The sequence below is a fragment of the Megalops cyprinoides genome, chromosome 8 (assembly GCF_013368585.1).
Source record: "Megalops cyprinoides isolate fMegCyp1 chromosome 8, fMegCyp1.pri, whole genome shotgun sequence".
In the NCBI taxonomy this organism is placed as follows: domain Eukaryota; kingdom Metazoa; phylum Chordata; class Actinopteri; order Elopiformes; family Megalopidae; genus Megalops; species Megalops cyprinoides.
The window spans coordinates 28,537,589-28,547,528 of NC_050590.1; the positions used below are offsets into that span (position 1 = coordinate 28,537,589).

General features: G+C 44.8%; 1 protein-coding gene across 3 annotated transcripts in view; it reads left to right on the forward strand.

Moving 5' to 3' along the window:
* LOC118781744 (myotubularin-related protein 13-like) overlaps nt 1–9,940 on the forward strand; it is a 113,653-nt gene extending 103,713 nt beyond the window's left edge. For 2 of the 3 annotated variants that reach the window (XM_036534773.1, XM_036534771.1), the window contains 12 exons: nt 779–957; nt 2,048–2,224; nt 2,643–2,744; nt 4,062–4,247; nt 5,122–5,248; nt 5,681–5,808; nt 7,266–7,490; nt 7,994–8,101; nt 8,433–8,623; nt 8,731–8,818; nt 8,936–9,067; nt 9,299–9,940. In XM_036534773.1, coding sequence (XP_036390666.1) covers nt 779–957; nt 2,048–2,224; nt 2,643–2,744; nt 4,062–4,247; nt 5,122–5,248; nt 5,681–5,808; nt 7,266–7,490; nt 7,994–8,101; nt 8,433–8,623; nt 8,731–8,818; nt 8,936–9,067; nt 9,299–9,397 — 1,742 coding nt within the window. In that variant the 3' untranslated portion in view covers nt 9,398–9,940. The remainder of the gene's footprint in view (nt 1–778; nt 958–2,047; nt 2,225–2,642; nt 2,745–4,061; nt 4,248–5,121; nt 5,249–5,680; nt 5,809–7,265; nt 7,491–7,993; nt 8,102–8,432; nt 8,624–8,730; nt 8,819–8,935; nt 9,068–9,298) is intronic. The other variant, XM_036534772.1, reaches the window with a different exon arrangement.

The following is a 9,940-nucleotide window of genomic DNA, read 5'->3' on the forward strand; positions in this document are numbered from 1 at the left end:
GTTAATTTCTAATCCTTTTCCATTTTAGGTCATTTTAGATAATTACCCTATTTCCCAGTCATTGTAGATCTCCACTAATATCCTAACGATACTAAACAAAGGCTTGCAGTGTGCACATTAGCTTCTTGTAGCTGCATCCCTTTTGCAGTGGTTACACCTGTATGTTGTACTTGTATTGTTATTGTATGTTTTGTTTATCTAGAGTTTACTATTGCAGAATGTAGGACCAGAGCTATAGTATATGACATAACAGTCAAATGTGCTTCAGTAATTGAGGTATTTGCTTTGTCCGCATGTGTTAGCACAGAGAGCTAGGGATATGTCCAGTCACCACGTGGACAGTAGGTTCAGTAGTTCAATGATGTGTAAGTTGGTTGAAGTCTACATTGTGTGTCAGTTGGCTTTATTTCCACCACATGTCATCGGGTTCAAAAGGCTGTCAGTGGGGTTGATTTGTATCTCAGTGAGTCTGAAATTTTGGCACAATTGTCCTTACTTTAATCTTTAAATTGTTACTGTAATCAGTACGTTAGTACTTACGTTAGTGGGAGCATTTCTGTGTGTTGTCCTTTGTCTGTACAGATTTGCTTTATTGTGTGCTAGTTTGTATGTTTGTGGAAGTATGTCTGTGTTTCTGTAGTATGTCTATGTGTTTTTGTTTGGTATAGCAGTCTGCATTACAATGTCGCAGTGTGCCACTGGAGGGCAAGAATGGAGTGCAACTGAAATTCAGTCTGCCTGACAGTGACCTCCCTTCTCTGCTCTGTCTGTCCCTTAGGGGTGTGGGCAAGCTTGCGCTCCAGCAGTCGTTTCAGCCACCATCCTACAGCGGCGGAGGTGGGCGCCCGGCTGGCAGGGAAGGACCTAGCGCCCCCAGCAGGCAGTGAGAGCCTGCAAGCCCAGCTACTGAAGCACCAGGCTGCCTTCTACATCTTTGGGGAGAAATCCCACCTCAGGGTAAGGGAAAGTCTGTAGACCCACTTCATCCTAAACACTGCTTTATTTCACTGCATAATATACAGTGTGCCAAACTCCAGCCATTTATAATATAAAATAATAGTTAACCTGTGTGCGTGGCACTAGACTGCAGCACTTGGACTCTGAACCCTCCAGCTGGCTATGGACCATGGAACTGCTGAGAAAACTCTTGATATCAAAATTTAAAAGGTTGAAATATCCTGATTTCCAGCTACATTTTTCATAGTATAAACTAACCAATACAGCGGTCAAAAACTCTATGCTTCATTCACCATATTCCCACTCGCCAGTAAAGTTGTCTAATGTCTGAATTTGTTTAGAAAAAGTGGTACGGTGTGTGGTTGAGTATGAAATTGATACTCTTTTCTTTGGCGAGAGTGAGTCCTAAATAAATGTTCTGCGGTTACCAGCTGGGCAGGCTGCCTTGACTGACACTTTTCCATTCTAAAAGCAATACATTTCTATTAAGTTGGCATGTCAATACTAATGTCTCATACAGGCTTTTCCTGCTCCAGGAGTGGTTTGTCACTTCCTTTCTCCTTGAAAGTCTCTTGTCACCGGTAGTTGATTAATGTATGTGGATATTTTATTCAAGACCTCATCAACTTCAGTCTGCAGGATATATATGTACAAACCTTAAACAGATCTTTCACAGAAACTTACATAAAGTTGAGATGGTGTTTTTTGGCTTTTTTGTACATACATGTGAATATATGTGAATTAAAAATCCAAACGACCAATATTATGTGCAGTGATTCACATTCACTAAATCAGTTCAATCAAGTCATTTAGTTTTGACTGAGTACTGCTGTATCAGTGTGTTTGACGAGTGGAATCTGCGGAACTCATGGGCCATCCGTTATCTGAAGTTGTCACACCTTTGTGTGTTTTGGGGAAACCAAGAGCATACCTCCTTGGACTCTGGTTAGTCGGTAGGGTTTGCAATGCTGCAGCACTCAGAGATCCCACTTGCAGGGTTTGATGAACTCCAGCGCCATAGACAAACGAGGATGTAGGTATGTGACTGTCATCACTACTTGACGAGTGTCTTGCTGTGTCCTTGCGGAAGGGATTCAAGCTGGACGCCGCTCTGAACTGCGAGCTGGTGCCAGTGGACTTCGCTGACACTCGGCAGGTGAAAGGTGCCTTCAAGAAGCTGCTGCGGGCCTGTGTGCCCAGCTCCGCCCCACTGGATGCTGAAGACACCTTCCTCAAGGCTCTGGAAGAGTCTGAATGGATCTTGCAGGTAAGAGTCAGATTCCATTCCTCTACCAGAAGCCACCACCACCCTGTGAAGCTCCACACATTCATTAAGCAGAAAGAGACTGACTCACATGCATTTCTGGCTTTCTTTCGAGAGATGACTTGTTTTGCCTTATTCTGGGGATTTTTCTTATTTTGATCTTTTTTTTCCCAAGAGAAATGAGACACCCAAAAGATGAAAAAAGATTCACATTGTTAGTTTCCCCCTCTTTATCATGGCGGGTGTCATATATTATAGTTATGAACATAGACGTACTGACAAGGCACTCAAAAAGCTCAAATCAGCCAGTGAACTTGGCCCATTTGCAGCAGACGGAAATATTTGAAATGGGAGGACCCCCCTCTTGTTTGTGGCTGGAGAATGAGTTGTGCTGTTTTTGTGTGTGACCTGACCTCCACAGCTCCACAAGCTCCTGCAGCTGGCACTGATCCTGGTAGAGCTGCTGGACAGTGGATCCTCTGTCCTCCTGAGCCTGGAAGATGGATGGGACATCACCACACAGGTATACCAGCCAGCCAGACTGCCAGCCTGTCATCACAAATTGCACTTTGTTGCCAGCTCATATGAGTATGTTCTTATGAAACTTAACTTTGTTAACCATAGTCCATGTATGCTCGTATGGATCATTGTTCAGCATTTTCTAGACATTATGATTTAAGGTAGTGTTGCTTTCATAGATCATTGGGCGCTACATTCATTTCAGTATCATGTAAGTATTTTGCTCTTAAGGGTAATTGTTAGATGTTTTTGCTGTTATTTATGTATTTCTCACTGTTTTTCAACCTTATGCCTTTCTACTGTGATTCTGCTTGTTCAGTACACGTTGCTTCCGTTGAAGCTTCTGTGCTATGTGTTTAATGTGTCATGTTATGTTAAGCTTGTAAGTTGCTCTGCAAAAGACTATCTGTTAAATAAATAAATGATGACGATAAATACAATCTTTCGGAAGCGTTTCGGCAACGTTTGGGTTATGAGTTGTTCTTTGGGTCTACTCTGCACGTCTTGTGTGTTCTGATTGTGCTTATTCCACACACACAAGCTTCAGTCCTCTGTACATAAAACCACAGCCCCTGCATCAGGCACGTGGCAGCGGTTTACTGATGTACGGCTGTGGCTGCAGTGATTGGCTTAGTGGACCTGGTTCTGGCAGATGGGCCCAGCAGCCTTGGCTCTCCAGCCCAATAAATACTCATTACAAGGGAGTTGCAGTTATGTGCTGAACTCAGCTTGCTATTTAATTTACTTGGATGAGTGTTGATTCTGTAGCAACGCTTTGTCATGCTTTTGGATCACTGAGGTCTGCTCCCCGTGAGGGAGTGTGCTCACGGTGAACATGACATTTGGCTTTGCATGAAGCCCCCTTCAGGTCAAAGTAAATAGATGCACCCCTGGGATGCGATGTGCCGTCTGTTCAATCCAGGCCTCCCCCCATTTGACATACTTCAAGGACCATCAGTTTTACTACAGGAAATGCATGAAAGAATCCAGCGTCGGCATACTTGCACACAGCCTACTTCCTGTCAGTGTACTGAAGCAGGAGCTCCGCTCCGCTCTCCGTCCAGTAAAAATAAAAGAGGGGGAAAATGCAGGGGGAATTCCTTCACTGCCGGTTAGCGAAAGAGGGGGATGATGGAGCCATCTGCTGGTATCGTAGAAGAAAGGAAGAATGGCTGGCGCTGTCATCTGTTCCTCCTGCTATCAACACTTACCATTTAGGTTGTGCAGTGGCCAGGTGCTATGGCGATAGACGCAGTTTTTGAGTAAGGCCCTGTTAGAGACCATTTCTAGTTCTGTTATTTTCTCTCTGGTGTCTCCTCAGGTGGTGTCTCTGGTCCAGCTTCTCAGCGATCCATTCTACAGGACCCTGGAGGGGTTCCAAGTGCTGCTGGAGAAGGAGTGGCTGTCATTTGGCCACAAGTTCAGCCAGCGCAGCAACCTTACCCCCAGCAGCCAAGGCAGTGGCTTCACACCCATCTTCGTGCAGTTCCTGGACTGCGTACACCAGGCAAGCTGCCCCACCCACACTCCGGCATCACGCCACCCCATTCCATCCATGGCTCCCCCGTGAAGGCATCACATTCCTCCAACGTGGAGCACAGGGAGGGGAACACAGCGATCCCTAAAATCAGCAGGGGGGAAACAAAAAACAAAAGTCACAGCTGTCATTATCACTGCATTTGCTTCAGCTCTGTTCTGTTTCCACAATCTGTTTCTGCAATCCCCACGTTGGATAAGTCATTTAGTTGGAGTGTTACACTCTTGGATATTTTCCTCTCTAAATTACTGTTACCCAGATGTTGATGAAACTCTCACTTTTAGAAATGATAGTCCTTTCTCACGTGTTTCACTCTTACCATCTCGTAGAGTGTTTAGTGTTGCTATATCATTTCCAGTGAAGCTGGGAGGAAGTGGGGATAGAGTCACAGGAATAGCATTGAGAATGAGGTGCAAGCCTCAGAGAACACTGTGTTTTTCCATCTCTCCTGAGTCCCTGTTCCACACACACTTACATCAACACATATTTTCAGCATTTGTCTTTCAGAAACAAGAGTGGTGAGAGCCAGAGTGACCTGAGGCAGTCACAGTCCTGTAACATAACAATTAAAAGAAATTATTTGGGGCTACTGGGGAGAGGGGTCCAAAAAAGAAACGTGTTGTCTGACTAAAAGCTGTTGTTTTTTCCAGCCTGTCCAGGTGGCCTCAGTGTGAAATGTGCTCTTCTTGGCCCCTACACGTGGCTGGAGCTCAGCTTCAGAATGTCATCTCTGAGCATTCTAGTCTCTGTTTCATTGCCTTTCTTTGATTGGTAGATCGGTCACATCTGTGTTAGGGAACCTAAATGCCTATTTGTAATGTGTCATGTGTTGTTCTCATTCTAGATACATAACCAGTACCCCCTGGAGTTTGAGTTCAACCAGCATTACCTGAAGTTTCTGGCCTACCACTATGTTTCAAACCGCTTCAAGAACTTCCTCCTGGACTCAGACTATGAGCGCTTAGAGCATGGTTGGTCTACAGTCCAGCTAAATACAAGAACCTGCACACTGCATAATTGCATATTATTTCTGCCTAGTTGATTTAATCAGATTTGTCAATTGCTTAAAATGGAAAAGGCACTAATGCTAGTTCTGTGATAAAAATACAGTGTTTAGTTGGGCCAGTCTAGAGCGATAGCTGTAGATAAATGGATACACATGATGATGATGAATGAAAGGCAAACCACTGATCATTTTTCAGAGAGCAGTCCTAGAAGCAATTAAACAGTTACATGTAGAAATTGGATGTGCTTTCCCTGAAGCATTGCTTTCAGCCTGGCAGAAAATGTGACGTAAGGAAGAAGTACCTGAGTCAAGGCTCTTTCATCCAAGATTTGTTTCCCAATAGTATGAAGCATGCGGGTCTGCTCAACAGGTCTCCCTTTGTGTTCTCTCCTCAAAGGCACATTGTTCGAAGACAAGGGAGACAAGCAGGCCAAGAAAGGAATCTGCATTTGGGACTACATTAGCAGGCTGCATAGGAGAAGCCCACTGTTCTTCAACTACCTATACAGCCCTTCTGAGTGTGAGGTATGGACCCGTGTCAACGTCTGTCAGTCAGAGCCGCCAGTCTGTCTCTCTAGTGCCAGAGAACTGGCCATTTGCCAATAGTCTGCTGTTATCACCATTAAAAGCAAAGCTCTGAGGTTATTTTAGAGGGAAATTTAAACAGTTCAGCGCTCACACCATAGATCCTCTTCTGTCCACCGACTGACTGGTGTTTCCTTTCAGTGCACTCTTACTTAAGTAGAGGAAGGTCTTAGAAGTGGACCTTGAGCTTATGCCCCAGCATGCCAACTCAAAATGATATCTGACTTCAGTGAGGTGAACAGTAGATTACTGAGCCCACATTGGGAATTGTTGAGTTAAAAATTGACCGAAAATCCATGTGAAATCGGCATTAGAGAGTGTGCTGGAAGACAGAGGAACAGAGCGACTGCTGACACAGCTTTTTGACACAGCTCCACATGCTCTCAAAAGCTGTCCAAGGACCTGTCTCAGAAATGTCATTGTTTTGGGAAGTGATGCCATGCCCAGCATGATAAATTGCCCTGTTTCTTGTGTTTGAGAAGGAGCTCAAATCGTGTTCCTAGTCCTGTTTAATTTGCCTCAGTTGCCGATACAAGGGGAAGAAAAAGGCTTAGAGAGTCACACCCTGAACTCTGGAGGAACCGCAGACCAGCGTGTTTTGTGTCTCAGGATAACATCTGCAGTCATAAAGATGAGCCCTCCTGATCCTTCTCAGGTTCTGTGTTCTGGCACAGCGTTCTGTGTTGTTTGCGAACAATGAGCTGCTGCCGTTGAGGTTCATGTCTCTACGGACATGTTTGGTGGAAACTTCAAATGCAGACCTAACTCAAAGAGGAAACTGTGTGGGGATGCACTGGGAGGGGTAGCATCCAGACAAAATGTAAATCCTCCCACCACTGGCCTGCTGTCCCCTTGCCCACACTCCCAGACTGTAAATCAGATTGCAGAGATGGACAAACATGCGGCTTCTTTGAGTGCCTCGTCTCGCCCTGTGATTCAGTGCTGCAAAGAGAAGAGTGCCGCATTCCACAGGCCTGGTGGGGGGACAGTTCCCCTGTATTTTCATCGATGCCCAGCATGTGTGGATTTCCCAAAAGGTAGCAGAGTTCCAGTAACAGCAGGGATAGAATTCAGTCTGATCTCTTTTTTTCTACTTTTTCAACAAATACAAACAAGATGATTGTGGTCAAGATGATGTTTTGCATTCACCTTTCCTCACTTGGCAGATAGCCATATCCAGAGTGGTTTCCAAAGCAAAGGTATAACTGGGCATATAGTAAGTCACATGAACAACAGTACATACAGAAAAGGACAAACCACATCTAAATGTGTCTGTCATACAGCGCTATAGCAACCAGTGCAACATCCTTGCAGTTTGGGCTTGTTTTGAGGGTGTAACCTCCTCCTGATGAAATGTAATTGGCTTACACATTTCCTTCATCTGCTTTGCACTTCAGCCGATACTGAAGCCCTGCATTGGAATCCCCAGTCTGTCCAAGTGGGACTACTTCACTGGGGAGACTCTGTCCACGGGCCCATCCTACGACTGGAGGATGGTGGCAGGACGGACAGAGGGCGCTGAGGAGGCAGACACCATCACCTCCAGCAAGAGGAGAATCGTGTGGCCCTGCTACAGCAGCGTGGGCCGTGCCCAGCCTGACGCCATCACCAAGCTGTTGGCAGTGAGTCCCCACACTTTCCCACCACACAGGGATATCTAGTCACCCTGTTTCATGTTTGCTTCAAGGATAGTGTTAGTCACCCATGAAGTGTGTGCTTGTAATCTAACCAACCAGTCCTACACACTACTCCCAGTTGATTCATTGCTTTTATCTGATTGGCAGACAGTCATATCCAGTGCAGCATACAAGGCTGTTATGGTGACATGCATGGAGCACACAGCCATGTCATGCCATATACAATCTCAAAGTAACATCAGCAAGGAAAACACATATATACAGCAAGGTAGAAAACAAACACTAAAGATGTTACAGGCACATACATTGTGCGTAAAAATGAATCATGAAAGAATACATTTCCATTTTATGGCATAGATGAAGTGCCTTAAAATGACAAATTAATGCAACCATAAGCTTACGTCACGCTGACATACACATAGCGTCCAACAGTGATATGAATGGTTGTCTCTTGCTGGGATAATGAGGGATGTGTGAATTGGTTTGAGGACCTGGAGAGGCTGGAGGGGGAACTGAACCAGGTCCCGGAGCGGTGGCAGGTCACCTTGGATAGAGTGAAGGTCACCATCAAGGAGGATCTCAAGCAGGAGAGCAGTGTGAGTCTTCACCCTTTCCTCTTCATGTTCACCTTTATCTAGCACCAGGAGTATCCTTAAAAGCCAAACGCCAGCCTTTGCTGTATGTACGCATACAGACATTAGTCACTGTAGAGCCAATATTTTACTGAAATTTTGGGCATGGTCTTCAACCTTTCAGGTCACTGTGTTTCCTGTATACCAAAAATGGGGATATGGTGCTGAACGGTGCTGAAGGTTGCTTTATTTCTTGGTGTGCACTACTCAGCTGTGCAACCTTGTTTCCTCACTGCTTTTTCCCCCCTATGAAGCTGGTTGTTTCACTCAGTGTTGGTTCTGCTGCTTGTTTCAGCTCTGCAAGCAGTCTGTGGCAATCTCTGGCCTGATCCCCACCTCCAACCTGCAGGCCTACCAGCGGCACTCCATGCTGCACCTGCCCGACAGTGGCTTGGGAGAGGACAGCAGCCCCACCACCTCCAATGGGGTTAACAGGAGGGCGGCCACACTCTACAACCAGTTCACTTCCAAGAACGAGGAGAACAGGTCACACTTCAGATCAGTAATACTCTTGCCTGAAAGGAGGAGAACAGTAAAGTGGGCAGTGTTCAGCTCATCTTTTTGTGTTTTTATTTTTTCTTTTGTTTTTGCAGATCATTTGAGGGTGTCCTGTTCAAGCGGGGAGCTTTGCTTAAGGGATGGAAACCGAGGTGGTTCGTTTTGGATATTACTAAACACCAGGTGAGCACTCTACTGGGTTAAATTGACCTGTTTAATTGAAACGAAAGCGCAAGAATAAACAACATAGATTTATTCAGCATTAAATCATGACTGACCACCTCTTGTTCTTCTGTTCAGCTGAGGTATTATGACACAGGTGAGGACACTAACTGCAGGGGGCACATCGACTTGGCAGAGGTGGAATCTGTCCTGCTTGCTGCCCCTACCATAGGTGCACCCAAACACATCAATGAGAAGGCCTTCTTTGATGTGAGCACCTCCTTTTCATAGACACTGATCTTCCCACCCCAAGTCCTTTTTTATCCTTTGTAATTTGAAAAGCTTTAAACATCAGTCATCTGAAATATCATATTTATGTTTTCTACACATTCCCAGTTTGTCACCATAACAGTTTGGTTAAAGCTAAATATTTTATTGAGGTGGTGGTGCACTACTCTTATCTCTTCCTATTGGTTGACCTGATTGACTCTGTCATTGCAGCTGAAGACCACCAAGCGCATGTACAACTTCTGTGCCTCAGATGCACTGAGTGCTCAGCAGTGGGTGGACAAAATCCAGAGTTGCATCTCAGATGCATGACCATGCCCCCAGCCAGGACTTGGTCTGAAAAGCACAGGGACATGAGGGTGTGGCCTGATGACTGACAAGTCCTCTGAAGCACTCCTGGGTTCCTCCTTCTCTTCTTTTTCCAACCTAGGGCTAATACCACACTCAACAGAGTAAGAGCTAATGACCAAGAGGATTGCACTAAAGACGGAACATTTGGGTATCCCATTTTAAAATAATCGGGATACCACTGCCATTAAAAACTGTGGGTTTAATTATAAAGTGAGACAATTAGGATAAAATAGACAGTTTAATTATATTTCAGATTAAAAGGAAATATGCAGTGCTGCTTAGGAATACAAAGGTGTGACCAACCAAAAACTGTCAAATTCTGTCCAAAAATGCACTAAATAACAAGGCAATTAATTTGCACTTAAGCCTGTAATATGCATTCCATAGAAATTTTTAGGTTTAATAATTTAAATACAACTGTCAGGTAATAAGGCATTGCTTTATAGATATGTACATATGACATTTTCCAGATTAGTTTTCATATTTAACACATGAAAAAAAACT